The 19,650-nt window shown below is 38.0% G+C and overlaps 1 protein-coding gene across 15 annotated transcripts in view; it reads right to left on the bottom strand.

The window, feature by feature from the left end:
- MAP2K5 (mitogen-activated protein kinase kinase 5) overlaps window positions 1-19,650 on the bottom strand; it is a 263,833-nt gene that overhangs the window by 217,373 nt on the left and 26,810 nt on the right. For all 15 annotated transcript variants that reach the window (XM_042252082.2, XM_027971523.2, XM_042252077.1 and 12 more), the window contains 3 exons: window positions 6,043-6,112; window positions 1,938-1,978; window positions 905-972 (listed from right to left, as the gene is read on the bottom strand). In XM_042252082.2, the coding sequence (XP_042108016.1) occupies window positions 905-972; window positions 1,938-1,978; window positions 6,043-6,112 (179 nt within the window). The remainder of the gene's footprint in view (window positions 1-904; window positions 973-1,937; window positions 1,979-6,042; window positions 6,113-19,650) is intronic.

Raw genomic sequence — 19,650 nt, 5'->3', positions numbered from 1 at the left:
GAAAGGGGGGGCATGGAAGGGAAAGCAGAAGCCTAAGCTACATCTCAGCAGATGAGGGCTCTGCCAACACTGAGTACTGCCCTAAACCCAGGAAGACCAGGGCACGCGACGGAAGGGTGATCTGGCTCTGCGATGGCTTTTCAAGCACCAGTGTGAGCACAAACACACAGAACAAGCACCTTCAGGTGTCATCTTCAAGCACAATAATGAGATGTTGTCCACCAGCGGAATGACTCAATGTATGACAAACAAGACCTAGATTTCTCTCGGCTTAAGCACGTCAGTCTACTTGAGGACCTTCATCTTTCAGAAGTGAGTTCTCAGGCCTGTCAAAAGAACACTTCGCAGAGGCTCAAGTCTTGAGTATCCATCCCAGTCTGGGACAACATCAGAATGAATTAATGAAAACTGTCTTCCTTCTAAGATACCTCAATTTCTTATATAACCAAAGGTACAAAAATGAACAACATGGCTGGTCAATTTAAATTTCACTACCTTACTCTTTCCTTGTCTCTTTCTGGGGAAGCGTCAGTGGAATATCACACTGCCAAAAGATGGACAAGCAAGACAGAAATAGTAACTATTACACAACCTACAAACCAGATCATCAGAGCATGAAACAGTCAAAGACACTGAATTTTCTGGTTCTGTATAATCTGGGGACTGAAGGAAAACCACTCCACAGACCAAAATTAATAGTTCAACTTGTTTATCTTTTTCTGTGAGGTCCTGTCTTTTCAGTCAGTACCAAAGCTGAGGTTACTTAGCTGGTCAGATTTCTTCTTAGCCACATACACACTTTTGCGGTCTTATGGAAAAGAGGTGTCATCCCACAAGCCTGTTCCCCACCCTCAGCTCTGTAGATAATCATGCTTTGGGGCACATTTTACTTGCATGCTCTCACCTATTGCTTGGAAGTGAATCTGAGACTGCTGGGCTGCTGTGTTGAGAGGGTCCAGCCCGGGTATTCACCTACAAGTAAAGAAAGAATCTTGATCAGTCTGTGTTCTGAGGACACAGTTCTAATTAACCTATAATTTGCCACAAATTTCTCATTTCACTATGAAGGTTAATTAGCTTGTTGCTAGACCAACCCATGGTTGGAGACTATCTGGTATATAGGTTACAAAAAATGTACAACCTGTATATTACATAATACTTTGCTTCTGCCATTATTCAAATATTTAAATAGTGCTAAAAAAAGGAGAGATAAATGGGAAATTCTCAATTCATTGTCTAGAACTGAATTCAATTCTAGAGAAGAAATTTGGTTCACTGTTTCTTTTTGTTTTATATAAAAAACAATGTATTCAAAAAAGTATATAACGAATACATCCAAGGGCCAATACTGAATCTCACATTATTATATCCCTCCAGCTCTAAAACCAGGCAGAATGTTGCAAAATGTCTCTTATTCACTGAAAAATGAGGTCCAAGTAATTAATTATAAAACACTTGAGTCTAATACAATAGCCAGTTTTTCTTTTAAATGTAAAGCCTTAAGCAGAAATCTAGAATTTAAAATACGCAGAACAATGAAAGGACATTAAATAGATATATGTTTCCAGCATAAACATGTCAAGAGAAGAGGGGGGTATTCTGTGTGCAATATGCTTCTGTGCTTAATTAATCACCGAAATGAAGTCTATATTTTCACTCAAATAAATCTTTGTGGAGATCAGTAGCCAGGATCATCCTGAAAAAACAGACCAACAAAACAATTCCAAAAATAAAATCCCCTACACACACACACACACACACACACACACACTGAACAAATACTACAGATGACTCCCCCTCCACATCCCATTTAAAAAAAAAAAAAAGGATAGCTTGTCAGAGCTTGAGAAAGTGCAGTTTTATTTGACATTTCAATAAGTGGAACACAGCATTACAAATCCATCTAACTTTACTGAAACAATTATTGAAATTCGTACCTTCAGGCCATGTATGTTCCGTTCCCCAGGAGGCTTGCAGGCTGAAACAGTAATTGACTAAATTGTAGAACACATCAGGGCCATTTACAAATTTGCTCAAAATGAATCGTTTAAAAAGAAATGAGGGTGACACCAAAATTAGCAGAGAGAAATGATTGAAAAGTGGCTCCCAAGACCCAGAGTGGGAATTATGAACCAGGGTTTTTAACTTGCAGGAGTGAGCATTTATAAATGCAAAGAGCTTTCTGACACTGCCTCATATAAATTCCAATTTCTGCCTAAAACATATAAAAATCAAGTTAACTGAGCTAAAATGATTAGATTCCTTTCATAATTCAAATTTCTGCAATCTTTCCTCACTCTGTTACGTCGTACGTTTGCTATCACTTATTCTACAATGAAAATAGCTAGGGTTTCTGGAGAGGAGAGGGAGGAGGGTCTTTAAATGCCAAAAAGATTGCTAGAGGTTCTATGAAATATTCAAGTTTGAATACTAGTTTGCATAGCAATAAGTAGTCAAATTTGCTAAATACAGAGGTATCATTAATTTTGTCACATTTCTTACAAATCTTGACATTTATTAATATTTCAGCCTAAAGATAAAGCAGTACCAGGAAAAATAACATTAATTTCTCTACATCATCTTGAGTTACAGATTAGTACAACACTTTTCCAATTCAGTAAATGCTTCTTCATCAGATGTTAAAAAATAAAGAGCTTTGTGTCCATGTTATATAGGCTGCTTCCATCTGAAAACTACGGTGTCCTACATATTATATGTTAAGGGGCCATCAATTTTGATTGATTGTTTGGGGAAGGATGAATCTGATTTTTTTTTTCTCTTTTCTCAGATGTACATGTATTTCCCTCTGTTTCTGACAAGAAATAGAGCTGTTAAATAAGAAGATGATGTAGGTAATAATTACAAAGCACATCAGTTGCTTTAGTTTTGTGTATATCAAGCATATTCAAATTTATTATGTTATTTTCCTTAAAAAAATCTAAACCTCAATAAAGCATTTTTATTTGTTTTTCTAAAATACATTAAAATTAAGACTCCAAATCCTCTTTCCTTAGAATGGAAATTAACTTTTTGAACAAAACAACAGTCACATACACTTGATGCCTGGTCCTTTAGGGACCATTAATACATCCTAAGAAAACACTTCAGAGCATTTCCTCTGAAGTACCAGTGCATTTATAAACTTCATTTAGTAAGGAAGTGACTAACTAAGGAATTAGAGACAGGCATCAACTCTTATCTGGTACCTTAACATCTGCCTTGCTCCTCAGTTGGCTTCTTAAATCTTTATAACTGGAAATCTAAACAGTATTCAAAAAATACAGTAACCTTAATTTTCTAAAATTATAGAGTCAGAAGTTACTATAAAGTCAGTGAATTTTCATGCTTATTAACAGTTGACATATCTTTTAACTACAAAGAGCACTCAGTCCTGAGCAGGGAAGTTACTATCCATCACAACTGTGCCACTTGGAATGATAAGACCTGTTGTTAGAACAGAATCATTTTCTCCTGCCCTTCTGATTTGCTCAGTCTAGAGATTCTTTATAACATGGGGCCTGAGAGCCTCTCATCAACTCAGTAGACCCAGGTAACATACCTAATGTCTACACTCTTAACTGTAAAAATTTCCATAAACTCCAAATTCATATAAATCTAATATAAAATTATCTATATATTAAATTATATAAAAATAAAATTGTATAAAATCTATACTTTATGTAGATAAATATGCAAAAAAAGTATAAAACTATAAAGAGTTATACAACAGTATCTACAAAAACCACAGAGACAGGGAGACTGAGTCTCATACTTTAAAAAACTTAAATGTGGTGTGGAAGAACTATATTTAATAATGTACTAGAAGCTAATAGATTCTTCTCATTGAAGGCTAATTCTGTTAACTGGAGACTAATAGACTAAGACAACAACAGCAGATTCTGTGCTAGGACTACATGTAACACTCATATCTAACATATTTTCTTTTAAGAATCTCCTCCCTACAACATACTTTTCTCCACACTCCTATCAAGTCCTCCAAACTACCCCCATACACACTCTACTAATAGTTTAACCTGTATAAGAGCAAATAGCCCTCCTACTTTAAACAAATTACAACTTAAACAAAATTCTTATTCAAAGTGTACATTAACCACTTAAAAACTGTATATCTCTAGAGTTACTGAGTGGGCTTCCCTGGTGGCTCAGAATCTGAAACAATCTGCCTGCAATGCAAGAGACCAGGGTTCAATCCCTGGTTTGGGAAGATCCCCCTGGAGAAGGGAATGGCAACCCGCTCCAGTATTCTTGCCTGGAGAATTCCATGGACGGAGCCTGGCAGGCTACAGTCCATGGAATCGGAAAGAGTCGGACACGATTGGGCGACTAACACTAGAGTTAATTAATGCCTCTGGACCTAAATATTCTCAACTCTAACATGAAAGCAATAATAGGCAGGACTTTTGAGAGAACTAGAAATGGTAACACACAAAGCAATATTAGTGCCTGAACAGAGAAGATCTCTAAAAATGGCTGTTATTATCATGGGAGGGGCACGATGGTATGGACAGGGAGACTGACAGGGACTGTTCACAAGATAAAAGAAAACAAAGAGAACCTGGAAAGATTCTGGACGAAGAGAAGTAAATATTATGGGAGAAAAGAAATGAAGACCCAAGGCATCAGAATTACAATAATCCAGGGTACTGTACTAGGGTTTGCTACAAGAGAGCTATAAAGTTATAAAGCAGGAAAGCAATTTATGGAAATGATTTCAGCCAGTAAAAAAAAAAAATATTCCTCATGGAAAAACAGTTCTGAAATTTCCCCAAATTCTCTTGTCTTGTTAAGAAATAATTTGCATCCTGTTATTGGCCTGATACATAGAAATGGCAACTTTTTTTTTCTGTTTTTTTTTTTTTCAAGTTTTAGTCTTCAGGTACAACAGAACTGAATTAATCATAATTGTTTCAGATATGTTATCAATGGCCAACTTTTATTTACTTACTTAGCTCTTTAATAAGTTATTATCAATAGTTTACTAAATACTCCTAAGCCAGCTACCCACCTTAATGCTAAAAGAATAGCATTACTCTTGAACCCAGACCTCATGGGCTGGCCGAGCCAGCTGCCTTTGGAGACTTCATCAGTGCAAATAGCAGTCTACTGGTTAACTGAGCCATTTGAACTTCAGAGAGTTACAGGTAATGAAAGTCTAGAATGCCTAATTGGAAAACTCATACCATGATTATTTGTACAGTATCAGTTAACGAAGGTAAAGTTTAACTTCTAATTATTTTAATTAAGCTATTTCTAGAAGACTCAGAGAAATTTTCTTATCTGTTTCATCAGTTAGAAAACACAGACTTCAAGTAGGGCAATGTATAATGGGTGAAAGACTTAATGGTTTATATAATTAAACTGTTCTTTTTCACCATTATTCAAACTTTGAGGAAACATTTATATACAGTTGAGCAATCATATCTGTTACAAGGCTAGTACTATCAAACCTAAAGGGAAAAACAAATAATTTGACTCACCAAGACTGACTCTCATCAGCTCATATTTTTTGAGACTCAACAATCAAATTCCTATTTAGGAGGATTTTCAATTATTTAGAAGATATATCCCCCCCAAAATCCAGCACCAAACATTCCACCAAAATATCTCTCCTAAAACCCTCTAGTAAATCAAGGCTTCTATACTAGCTGAAAGCTTTCTCCTTAATAGCAACTCTGGCTACCATCATGAGCCACAATTTATAAATATCCAAAATTAAAGTCATTCATTTTCCTTGGTTTAGAAACCATGTGGACCCCCAAAGAGTTCTTTAAGCGAATGTAAGTATGCACTTCAAAAACAAAAAACAATCTAGTTAGTTTAATTTACTCTACTAAATTAGATATTTTATCTGCCATAACTATAATATAGCCTGCAATCCCCATGGTAATGAATACTTCTTTTGTTTTTTCAAATTAAGAGCTAAACATCATGTTATGTGCATTTAAACCTTTGGAAAACATAACTGTTGATGAAACAGTTTGCTGAAATAATCATTGTTGATTAGAATTTGTTCAACATTACCTCTTGGAAATATCTGCAGAGGCTCTATTAACTGTCCATTTACTTGCTGTTCCATTATTGTAGAATAATACTGCAAAGAGATTATAGAAAGAGATTACTCAGTAATGTATGAACACTGGAACAGACACTTATGGGTTGTTTAATTCACAGCACTTTTGTAAATTGCTGGTACATACATAGCAGCCAAGAGAATTCTTTTTCTCTATTTGCACATCAAACTGACTATAGTGGATACTCGGAACTGAAAGTCCAGTATAGTGTTATCCTTCACGCTGTCTTTAAGAGTAAAAATGGCCGATTAAGACGTTAGGTTAGCATCTCATCTCTAGAAATGTTTTGAAAATGATATATATTAAAAATGACACAAAGTATTTTAGTAGAAATTTCTCAAATTGCCTTTTGTTCTTTTCCCCTGGACTTTACAAAGCAAAATGGAGATGCCTCATATTCAGTTTGGACCTGTATGCCAGTTAGTTAATCAAACATTATTCATCTTTGTGTATAAAATATACAGACAATGGAACTCAAAATCACAGAGACTGTGTAACAAGCAAACAAGACATGACCCATCCAAAGATAACAGGATTAACATGATAAAAAGGCAGCCCAATTTCAAGCAAGCATAACTTTCATGCTTTAATCTTCTAAATACTTTAGTATGGATCAAATTTCACTTTAAAAATTTGAGCATGAAAAATAAAGTTCCAAATTCAAAAAGCTTTCATATATCATCATAAACAAGTTCATTCGGTAGGCTGTATTACAGTCTGCTCCTATTTTCCTTAATATGTTAATTGATGAGCATATTTCCACCTAACCTGGAAATGGCTTCTGTGCCCTGACTTCTTTTAACACTTGACAAACAACAAAATGATGTTCTTGGTGGAAAATATCAACAATGAAAGCCACTGATTTTGTGTTTCAAGGGACTGTCAAAGAGCAGAACTCCCCTTCTGTACTTGTTTCTATATTAAAAAACAAATGCAGGGACTTCCCTGGTGGTCCATCTGCCTTCCAGTGCAAAGGACCCAGGTTCAATCCCAGGTTGGGGAACTAGACCCCACATGCTGTGGGGCAACTAAGCCCACACCGCAACTACTGAATCTGTGTACCTCAACTAGAGAGAAGCCTAGAGCTGCCACGGAGAGAGCCCACATGGTGCAACTAAGACTTGAGGCAGCCAAAAGTAAGTAAATAATATTTCTTAAAAACACATGCATATTTCCTTTTTAGCTATCACATTTCCAGAAAATTTCTCTTTGATGATCATTATTTGTTGACATTCTTAAAAGTTTCTTTTTAGAAAACATGTACATATATCTTCTTATTGCTTTTATGTACATTAAAATCATCACAAGATTGAGTTTATTTTTCCCTTAGAAATAAAGGGGAGTTACAAAATTCCATATCATCTGTAAAATCACAAATTAACAAGTCTAAGAATCGTCACCCTAAAAACAAAGTGAAAGTGGATTTTTGATGTGAAAGGTGAAAGTGAAGTCGCTCAATCATGTCCGACTCTTTGTGACCCCATGGACTGTAGCCTACCAGACTTCTCTGTCCATGGGATTTTCCCAGCAAGGGTACTGGAGTGGGTTGCCGTTTCCTTCTCCAGGGGATCTTCCCAGCCCAGGAACTGAACACGGGTCTCCCACATTGTGGTCAGATGCTTTACTCACTGAGCTACCAGGGAAGCCCCCAATGGCTATGGGTTAATAGAAGGATACCCTGCCTTCTGAGAGCTTTCAAACCATAAAGGAAACTCATTCTTTCCCTCTATGATGTAAAAGTATATATACATACAGCATAAACATGTGATACACTCCCTGGAATACGTACTAAAGCAAATGTCTTTCAGGAAACTATATTCCTTAAAATCACAGAAATATAGGGCTCGCCATTACTCAAACAGTGATGACAAGTAAATGAAATATCAATCATGTAGGCTGTCAACCTTATGGGACAGCAATAACTGTTAACAAGTAGTCTGGAAAAATTGTCCGAAAATGACTTGTCCTCAGCACACAAGTATTTGAGGTTTCCATGGAAAATTAAGATGCCAGTGGCTATTTGAAACATTGCTCAGGTATTCTTTTTAATGGGAAATTTGCTGGTTATTGATCCACGGCATGTACCCTCTTGCTTCTGGAAGGCTGCAAGCAACTTTCCAATCAGTAGCTGTCAAAAAAATTACTGCCTTTTTATACTGATACAAGACAACAGCAGTGGTGGTGTCCTCCTATACTTAATGCTTTTCTTTAATTAACTGCTATGTACAGTAGGTTAGGAATTTCAGTTACGACTTGACCACAGTCCTAGAAATCAAAACAAATAAAATATCCTTATGCTTTATCTAACAAATTAATTATAGTTGTCTGAAACCAGTGCTTGGGGTCAAGTTTGAAAACAAATAACCTCACATGTAAAGGGTCAGAACAGGTGCAAGGTATTTTTTTCCTACTATAAAACCTTGCATGCATGAAATTGACCTGTTTTCCAACTTTATTTATTTACCTCACAAAATATATAAATAAAAATGGTTTCCCTTTCATTTCTGAGCTGTGCCAAATCAACTGGCAAGCCATACATACTTTTAGGACCATTGTAGGAATTTTTTTAGCAATCTGTAAACATCTCTTTGCACACTGATTAATACAGTCACAGTAATGATATTAAGCATGCCACCTGACAGCTTCTTCAAAGCAAGTGGTCAGGATTTGTTTTTTGTTTTCTACAATTCTTCCAAATCCAAGGAATGTTTTCTCCTGCTAAAATACAGGGTTTGATCTGTGTTCATATTAACACAGAATCTTGTGTTCCACACTCCAAACTAATTCACCCTCAAGGGCAAACTATAAAGGGTAGTAAGTAAACCCATGGCATGGGCCCACTCTAGGCAACTGACCCCTCAGGAACAGGCCTGGTGACGGCTGAGCGGCTGCCAAGGGGGCTCGGAGCTTAGGCCACTGCTCACATTCCTCAACGGACAAGGATAAAACGTGGGCCATGCACAGTACCTCCTGGCATGGGGCGGTCCTGATGAGCCGCAAGGCCTGTGCTGCCCAGAGAGACGAGCAAGGCCTTGAGACGAGTTAGAGACTCAAGCCCTGGGATCTCAGTACTGGCCACTTTGAGCTGATGACCTCAGTGAAGAAATGCTCACAGTGTCTCAGTTTACTCAGCTGTAAAATGAAGGTGGTATGTACCCACAGGACTGTTGTGAGACTCACACGAGAAAATATGAGAGCACTTAACAAGTTATAAAGCAAATTCCTTTTAGATCTTCATCCTTTCTCAGGGTTTTATATATTTTCCCTTTAGAGGGGATTCTTTCCAATTTTGTTCTAAATAGTGATAAAATAAGCAATAATGACAAAGACTAGGTTTGTACTAGATAAAAACAAAATGAAAAGACAACCAACCAAACCAAACAAAAATCTAAGTCTTTTATACCAAGGTATTTATTAATGATATGGTTTAGACAGAAAAGTAACAAAGTGATCATGATAACATTAAAAGAGCTATAATTTGAAGTTATCCAAAAAACTTTCTTAGCTCAACCTCTATTATCCTATCCAGCTTTCATTACCTCTAACACAAAGCCTGGCACATAGTAGGTTATCTGATACATACTGACTGAAATGGAGACTGATACCAATTCTGCCATTTATTAATCTGCACAGCCTTTAGGAGGTCATTTAACCTCACTGAACCTTAGTTTCCTCTGAATGAGAATAAATATAGCTTCTCTATTATATAGGGCTACTGTGAAGCTCAAAATTAAACCGCAGCAATAGAATTAGTGAAGGCATTTGTAAACGGTAATGATTAGTAGTTGAGAGATTTAAAAGTGAACCTCCTAACAGTGAAACAATATTAAGCACAGTGCTTTCTAAGTAGAAGTGTTCCAGGATTTAAAGACACAAAAATGGTATGTATGAAAAGTACGAAAGACTGCATTCATTCTGAACACGTCAGCGGCAGTTATAAAACGTTGTTTTCTCTGGTATCCCCTGTAGAATCTGTTACATGGAGTAATTGCAGCAATAATCAATAAGCTAACTGAGTAAAAGATTAATCAGCTTTGTGATTGCTAATGGAATCTCCAGTACCAGACTCAGATTAGTTTCAAAGTCCCTCTGAGATGTTCTTCAAAATCCTTAAACAATTTTAATAAGGATGTGACAAAGTTTAGCATAGTTATCCAAAAATCTAATTAATTTGAAACAGAGGGCCAGATTCAACAAGGGGATAACAAGTACAATTTTTGGCTTTGTTCTGTTTGCAAGTTTATCATACAGTATTCCTGTCTGTTATGAACCTAATTCTAATTCTAACAGCGCAATCCAATCAATAATTACAACACTTTTTTCTTCATGGAAATCTGCCACATAAAAACTTGAGTTCTAAAAGAGCACAGTTTAATTTTACAAGGCACAAGTCCTCTGCTGAAAGGAGAGAAAACAGAGACAACAAAGAGATACACCCGGAAATAACTCCCACTCACTGGATACCTACTGTGTGTTAGGCTCAGTACTGACAGAGCCCCTCAACTCCCCTGCCAAGTTTATGATTAATTCCTCCATCCAAAACTTTATTCCCTTTCTTGTCCCACCTCTGTTCCCCTCGGTATTAAGGAGTATCAAAAAAACAGGAGGGACTGAAACTTAAGTAAGACCCTTCAGGGCCCTCCTGGGTTCAAAAGCCCCTCGTGTCCTCTGTTTCTTGTTGCAGAAAAAGGCTTTAGTCTCCTAGGCTTCCCTGAGATCCAAAGAGCAGATTCAAGGAGTAAACTATTAGGACAACAGAATCACAGGCCTGCTTAGTTCCTCCTGAAGGGATATTGTTAACATCTGATGCATATCTGTGTTCTATAGAAACTGTTACATACGGTTACTGTGAAGCTCAAAATTAAACTGCAGCAATAGATTAGTGAAGGCATTTGTAAACTGTAATGATTAGTGGTTGAGATATTTAAAAGTGAACAGGTGGAGGATGATGAGTACTTGCTGACCACAAGCACTGGACCCCAGACTGGCTGGAACCAGAAGGTTGAAATTCCTGAAACCTTACCCTGTAACCTCACCTCCAGGCAATCAGAAGAAGGTCCATGAGCTGATCAACTTCCTATGACCCCCACCCTCACACTGTCTTTAAAACTCTGACCTGAAAGCCATGGAGGAGTTTAGGCCTTTGGACCATGAGCTGCCCATTCTCCTGGCTTGGTGCCCGGCAAATAAACCTTCACTTCACTACAAACACCCACTGTCAAGAGCATTCTGTACCTCATTCACATGAGTCCTTGCTTGGTAACAATACTAGATATTTACATTTATTCATCTAATTTCTCACAACCCTATTCTAGGAATATCACCACACCTATTTGACAAATGTAGTAAACGATTTATCAGTCAACCAAGAAAAATACTCCTTTCATTCTAGTCCATGCACTCAGAACATAAAATGTTTGTTTGCTAGTTGAGAGTCAAAAGGTAAGTTATTCTCGTTTATGACTAAGGATGCTAACTGTTTGTCATGCAATGCAAATGAAATACCATATTTTATTACCATCAATTTACTATGGTGTTTTGTATTTTGGTTGTGTATTAAAATATAATCATTAAAAAAAAAAAGATCAGCTATCTCCTATTTCTCATAGCTCAAAAGATTTTCCTAAAGCAGGCTACGGGGTGGACTGCTGAGCTGGTGGAGAGCCTGGCTTCTTCACTGTCACCTGTGCGAGTGAAGCCATGTCGCCTGGCCTTTCAGAGGCCGGGGGTGGTGGGAAGGTATTAATAAACTGCAGCTTCTGTGCTGGCTGGTGACTCTCTTTCTTCAGGGGCTCCACCACCCCTCCACATCTTCCTTCTGCCTCTCTTGCCACACTGCTCAGTTTCCTATAAGTGATTCTTTCCCCATTCCTCCTTTAAATACTCAAGTTTCCCGTGGCTTTTCATCAACCTTCCTTTTTTTATTTTATCCTCTCCTTGAGTTAACTTCAGCCACTTCAAAGCTTTCAATTACCAGAGGAGTCATTGAGACTAATTAGGAGCTGATGAATCACAAACCTTTATTTCCAGCCCAGATTTCTCTCCTAAGATTCAGAACATACCCAGTTGGTTGTCCAGAGGCCCCCTCAAATTCAACAGGTCCCCACCTCTCCCACCCTCCTTCATGCCCTAGGCCTGTCTTCCAACATATGGGCTCACCCTCCAGATGAATGACATCACCATGACCTAGCCTCCCAAACCACTCCTTTCCTTCTTCCCCACATCTAATCCATCACCTTCTTACTAACTCTACATTCTCCTCACTGCTCACATCCTCAAGCTAGGGCCCCCCATGATCGAGCCTACTTCCCTTCACAACCTCATCTCAACCCTCCCACACTGTCCATACCACACTGATCACAGGCAGTGCCTCCTGAATACACCAGGCATCCTTTCACCTGGGCCTTTAAACACACCATTCTTCTCTTCAAACACCCTTTCCAGACCCCTTGTCCTTGCTGCTCCACCTAGACACTACTCTCTTCAGGAAGCCTTATCTGTCTCCAAAGCTAGATCTGGTGCTCCTTCTCCGAGCTCACAGAATACCAAATGCTTAGATCACTCTGCCTGGTATTTGAGTCTTTCCTGTCCTCCCACATGAAACACTCTTTCCTTTTCTGTTAACTTCCCTGACTGAACCATGAGCTCCCTGAAGGAGTGAACTATATGTTCACTGCATCTTTACCACCTAGCATAGGGCTTGGCTAGATACGTGCCATCCCATAAATATTTACCATATGAAAAGCTGGCTGGAGGCTTCCCTGGTGGCTCAGTGGTAGAGTCTGCCTGCCAATGCAGGAGACACAGGTTCGATCCCTGATCTGAGAGGATCCCGCATGCTGCAGAGCAACTAAGCCCATACGCCGCACTGTTGAGCCCATGCTCTAGAGCCCAGGAGCCACAGCTACTAAGCTCCATCCGCTGCAGCCACTGAAGCCCATGCACCCCAGAGGCTATGCTCTGCAACAAGAGACGCCACCACAGTAAGTCTCACACTGCAGTGAAGAGCAGCCCCCATTCTCTGCAACTAGAGAAAGTCCACGTGGAGCAACAAAGACCCAGAACAGCCAAAACAAAACAAAACAAAACTGGCTCTATGAATAAATGGGCAAATCAGTGAGTGATCTCAGGTCCCATCTTTGCATTTACCAGCCATGTGACCTTGAGAAAGGCAGGCAACTTGTTCGTGCCTCAGTATTCTCAGCTCTAAATATGAAAAAATATACCTGCCTTGCTCACCTCATAGAGGTGTCAGGAACATCACAATCGTAGAAGCTGGTATATAAGAAACATTTTTATAAAGTACTTTGAAAGATATCTTAAAATAGGGCACCATGTTACTATGAATCTCCCACTTCCAAGCAACAGTACATACAAGGAAAATGGCCATGACGATAGGGTGACATAGAAACCGCTAAACAAGACTGCCAAAATCAGAGCAAGCACAGAGGCAGCATGTAAGTAATGTTTACCAAGGCTGAGTCAGTGTGCCCGCAACTCCCCTCAATTAGTACAGCACTATAAATAATAATACAAGAAGAAAGGTACTATAAGGAACATTGTTTCTCCATCTGGAAGTTCATCAAGGCCATGTATTTTATTATGTCTTATGCCAGAGGTGTTAATCTGGTGTCTATATGGGCCTTGGGAGATCCTTGAAATTCCTGAACTCCTAGGTGAAATGCTGCACTGTGTGAATTTTCTGGGAAAAGAATAAACACCTTTCCTCACATTTTCAAAAAGACCTGTCTCCAAAAAACCTAAGAAGCTAGTAGAGTACCTAGCCATAGAGTGTACAGCACCGTCCCATACACATAATGGCCACTCCGCATATGTTCAAGGGGAGAAGGCCGACAGGAAATAATCCAGACGTGATGACCATGTATTCTCATTGGCTGGATCTCTAACTTAGTGGCAAGTCTTACATATCAACTCAAATCAAATTTATTTATCATTTTTCTATACATTTATAACAGAAAGGTTTTTACTCTCTCCTTAGCATGCCTTCTAGCAGACAATATAAACAGTACAGTATGAGGATATACTTATAAAAAAATAAGCATGCTGGCTTTTCCTATTAATGATAAAATTTTAAAATTCCTGTTTCGTCAATACTGCAAGCATACCCCATTATATGTAGCTGAGTCAGTAATTACAGCAATAATCAATAAACTAACGAACTATTTGCAGTCCATGGTTATATAATCTAGTTTTCCTGGTGAAGAACTCAACAACCTTAACTCTGTCAGATGGCTACAAATTCAATTACAACACTACTCAGCAATGTCATCAATTATACTTTCTTTCAATTACTTCTTATACTTTACATTTAAGAGATATCCCTTCTATGATGCTCACCTCTTAAGAAGCACACAGCAGCTCCTTAGTCAAAAATAACATATGAAGCTAATCTATTTTGAATACCAAATTAATAACTATCTTTATGTTCTGGCGTCAACCCCTGAAAACTCATTTCCTCTGCCTTGAGGTGACTACAAGGCACACGTGTTCTTTCTTAAATGACTCTAGACCAAGGGTCCACATATGGTCATGGATTGATTAGATGGAGAGAAAGAAAATCACAATGAAAAGTCTTCCAATGAAAGGTCAACAGGGAACAACTCTGGGGCCTCTTTACAGATCAACGTTACCAGACAAATGTATTTATTAGTGATTTGAAAATGAAACAGACAGTAAGTTGGCCAAGTTTAATGATAACACTATTTGTTTTGGACAGTAAAACTATGAAGGATGTTAGGGAACTCCAGATGGTCTTAATAGGAATTGAAGTTTGGATAGCCAACAGCAGATGAAATTCAACTTGGCCAAGTTTGAGGTAATGTGTGTTGGCAGAAGTTTAAATTCGTATTCAGCAATGGGTCCAAAACCTGTGGGATCCTCTCAGATAAGGCTTTACTAGTCACCACCATGGTTGGCTTGAGGCACTGTCTACACTGGCCTTTCACCTGATCTCTAAGTTGTAGCAATTCTGCCATACCTCCAAAGGAGGAGAAGTTTAAATAGCTTCAGGGAACCTACCACTTAAATAAAACAGGAGCATCAGGTCATAAAGACAGCAGGCCAAATAGGACATTCCCTTATAAGCAGACTACTTTATTTAGCCAGTTCCAATCGTGTTCAACAAAGATTCAGCCTACTGCTCAAACGTTGTTAAAAAAATTAATGAAAAGGCAGTGAGGATGAGTAAATAACATATAACAGAGAGACTTGTAATAACAGAGACAACTTGTTTTAATTTCCAATTACAATTTACACCTTTTTGTACATATTGTAGTCATGAGTTGAAAATTTACTGAATTCTTCTAACTTTATTGTAGCAAATTTATGTTCACCTTTCAGATATATATAGAAAACACCCATCTTGTTTCCAGTAAAACTGGCCCTAAGAGAATGGGTTCATTTGGAGGTGCTACAAGAGCCTAAGGCCTTGGTTATGCCCCACAGCAACCTGACTGCTGGACGTCCATCATCTCCTTCCAGTCCACATCTCTCTGGAAGAGAAGCTCCTACGATAGCCCCTAAGAGCCTAATTGATGTCCTGCATTTTTCGGTCCCCTCATGTCAGCTGCCTCAACATAGGACCCCAGAGGACCCAAACTGTAGGTCATCCTGAGCCCTCCATAGAGAGGGAACTGAACTAGAAGTGCGGCCATATTAATGACAAAATATTGGTGGTTCAAAGCCCCAGAATACTCTGGTGCCACCCTGACTGCGGCCTGCTTATTCTGTCTCTTCCTTTGCTTCCACGAGCTACCTAATAATCTGATGCAAACTTCCATCTGCTTCTGCTTCTTGTTAGCAAAAACGCCCTGAGGTATTTCAAAGAGGGGCTAAATAAGGGGCCACTACATTCTTATCACTATTTCAAGGACATCCATATATCCCAGATAACATAGAGAAGAAAGTTAAAATAATCTGCCTCTGAAAAAAAGTTTCATTCTTTGACTAGGATGAGAGAAAAAATACAAAAATTTTACTTATAGCTTAGAGTATGACACTATTCCAATTTTTAAAAAGCTAAATAATTTAAAACACCATTTATTTGCGCTTCCCGGATAGTTCAGTTGGTAAAGAATCCACCTGCAATGCAGGAGACCCCAGCTTTCCTGGGTCAGGAAAATCCGCTGGAGAAGGGATAGGCTACCCGCTCCAGTGTTCTTAAGCTTCCCTTGTGACTCAGCTGGGAAAGAATCTGCCTGCAATGCGGGAGACCTGGGTTTGATCCCTGGGTTGGGAAGATTCCCTGGAGAAGGGAAAGACTACCTACCCACTTCAGTATTCTGGCCTGGAGAACTCTATGGACTATAAAATCCATGGGGTCGTAAAGTATCATGCTCTATACCTCCAATTAAAAAAAAAAAAAAGCTAAATAATTTCTCACACCATTTATGTATTGCATTCAGTTTTCCTGTCTTGTTCTTTTCACCGTCTCCCCACCCTGCCAGGAGAGTACCGAGTATTACCAGTTGTTTGGATGGATCAACCATTCACTGAAGACCAAGCTATTTTGCTACATACAAAGTACGCTGGACCGACTTAATGTGGAGCATATTTAAAAGCACCATGTGGAAAAGAGCTTCCAATCTCTGCTCTATGTAGAAAACTTTCTAATCGTAAAGGCCCTAAGGCTATTAAATGTTTAACAGCTAACTGGGCAACACATCCTAAGGTAAAATTCAGCCCTGTAGGAAGGAAACTTCAAAAGCCCAGAGTATTTCTTTACAATCCATTTCAAACTCAGGTACACTAACATGCTACTAAGTAGTATTATTTTTTTGTTATCAGGAAAACAGTGGGATTTGCAAAGCTTCTTCTGTAGGATCTCAATAAATGCCAAAACAAAAACATCAGTTAGCCAGGAGTGAAGACTGGGATTCCAGGACCTAGGTCTGTGTTCAGGCCTTCCCATTTATTAGCAATATAACCTCAAACTGAATCTGATCTTGCTGGGCCTCAGTTTCCTTATCTGTAAAATGAGACATTTGGACAAGACCTCTAAGGGTTTCTTCCAACTCTACTTGACCAACTATGATTTTTCTCTTTTTTAAAAACATTTATTTTTAAATTGAAGGATATTGCTTTACAGAATTGTGTTGGTTTCTGCCATACATCAACATGAATCAGCCATAGGTATACATATCTCCCCTCCCTCTTAAATCTCCCTCCCACCTCCCTCTCCATCCCATCCCTCTAGGCTACTGCAGAGTCCCAGTTTGAGTTCCCTGAGTCATGCAGCAAATTTCCACTGGCTATCTATTGAGCAACTATGATTTCTGAGGCAATCTCCAAGTTATGCACACTAGGATAAAGCGAATCATATCCAAATTTACAAGGTGCTACAGATCTCAAAGAGTATTCTCCCTCATGGTACCTAACATCTAACAAGGTACACTACAGTCAAGTATATCAAAGGGAATACTTACACTCCAGTAATACACAATGTCTGCCATAATGGGAAGTGTTACAGTTAAACCCACCCCATATTCTTCTGGCAATGTGGAGAAATGGTGTAAAGAGAGAGATTAGGCGAAACGAAGAAAATAATTCTTATTAATACTGTTTTCCACTCATACAAGCCTCTCAGTATCAAGAGAACTAGGTGTAATAAACCCTTTACTAGCCACAGGATTTAGCAGAAACAAATATGAGTCCATTTACAAAAGTAAGATGTACTGCTGAGTTCCTTGAAGAAAGGTCACCTAAAAGCAGAGGTTAACATTAAAATAACCCCCTCCTATAACTGAGTCTCAATGATAAATAAAGCTTACGATGAATCAAAACTAAGGCTGATGTTTCATGCTGTAAGGAAATGAGGTCAGCACTACCAGACAACAAATACAAAAAGATGGAAGGAGAAAAGCAGTAGATTATTGTCTATCCTAGAAAATGAGAGAGGAAAACAAGAACAACAAAAAAATTTAAACTACTTTAAGGGAGTATTTAACAGGGTCCTTTAAATAGTCAGCAATGATCAGGTATTTAGTTTTCAGGATATGTAGGTTGGGTGTATTTTTTTTTCTAATAAAAGCATTTCAAATTCTAATTAAAAAAATACTTTATGGAGAAATTAAAAAGATACAATAGTGTCAGAGGAAAAGCCATGATCCCAGAAGTGGAATATTCTAACAACATAACTTACAAGAAACTACGCTATAAAAACAGATTGTTGATTAACACAAACTCATAACAAAACGCAGAGAGTGATCACAATGGTGCTGTAATAACACTTGGCTGCTGAATTCTCTCAATACATTAAATATCTCCTTGGAGACCAAATTACTTTACATTTTCTTAAAAGACAATTTATTATAGCTTTGTTTTCTTCTCATTATCTCTTAAAAATATATCTAATGAAGAAAAGAACACAACTTCTAAATAACACATAAAATGGTACTAATGTGTGACAACAGACTTTGGTTTAATGTGGTAGTTATTATTTAACAGCATACAACCTAGTGTCATGACAAATCCTTACCACAATGCGACATTCAGTGGGTCACATGCATCAAAAACCAGTGTATGCCATTATTACGGCACACATAAAATTAACAGCCTCGGGCTGCCAGCAATTTAAATAATTGATAAGTTTTCAATTAAAAAGGCAACATTTTCAGGTCTAATACAAAAATCTATTTAAATTACTGATACAAACTTATGCTTCTGTTGGCCCAAAGCCAGAAAATGCTTACATCCAAGGGGGGTAAAAATTCTGCAAGTTTTAACTCAGACACTGTAGCTTTTTTTTTAAAAGACTGATTAAAGGATTTACGGCAAAAACATGTCTAGTTTTGCTTTCCCCATATGGTTTTTAAAGAAATACTAAAGTGACTGCAAACTTATTGAATTCTACATGAAAAGCATAGCTTTTTTTTTTTTTTTTTTAAACAGTAAATATGTGGTCCCAAGTCCTGGAATCAAAATTTTTCAGAGGCAAACTGAACTTAAAACATAAAAGGCCAATACAGGTTTTTAATACCAGGTTGGCAAGTGAAGACTATCAACCAAAATCTATTGTGAGGTTAAGTCCAAATTGTTCTCTTTATGACAAAACTGTAACCCAAAGGAATTTCAACCATAAAAACCAAGACAGATCAAAATGGCAGCCAACCAATCTTGTTTGTGCTTTCTGAGACAGAGCTTCCTCTACTCTTTACTATTTAATTGTTTATTCAGAGCCTAACTCTATATAAACAAAGAGTATCTGATGGTAGAGGCTGCCTCAACAGACAAGAGCAAAAGGAAATCCAGTTAGGTTTTAAATAACTTAAAACCTGTTATCTCTCTCAGGGATATTTTCATTTTCATTTTAAAATAATCTGCTCCAACATTCACAGTCTGGGAGTGGAGCTCTATCTTGGGGCCTCAGGTTCTCATCTATAAATATCAAGTGAATTAATGAGAAAACTCATACCTGATCATCTAGACCCCATTCTATGAACCACAGCCAGTTTACAGAAAAAAGTTCATCCACAGCAAATGAACGAATATAAGAAAACTGTAGTGAGTTTTACATAAAACTCTCTGAGGAATATAACCT

The sequence above is a fragment of the Ovis aries genome, chromosome 7, assembly GCF_016772045.2.
Source record: "Ovis aries strain OAR_USU_Benz2616 breed Rambouillet chromosome 7, ARS-UI_Ramb_v3.0, whole genome shotgun sequence".
NCBI lineage: Eukaryota > Metazoa > Chordata > Mammalia > Artiodactyla > Bovidae > Ovis > Ovis aries.
The sequence above is the reverse complement of the archived record's forward strand: the minus strand, read 5'-3'. Positions and strand labels throughout refer to the sequence as shown.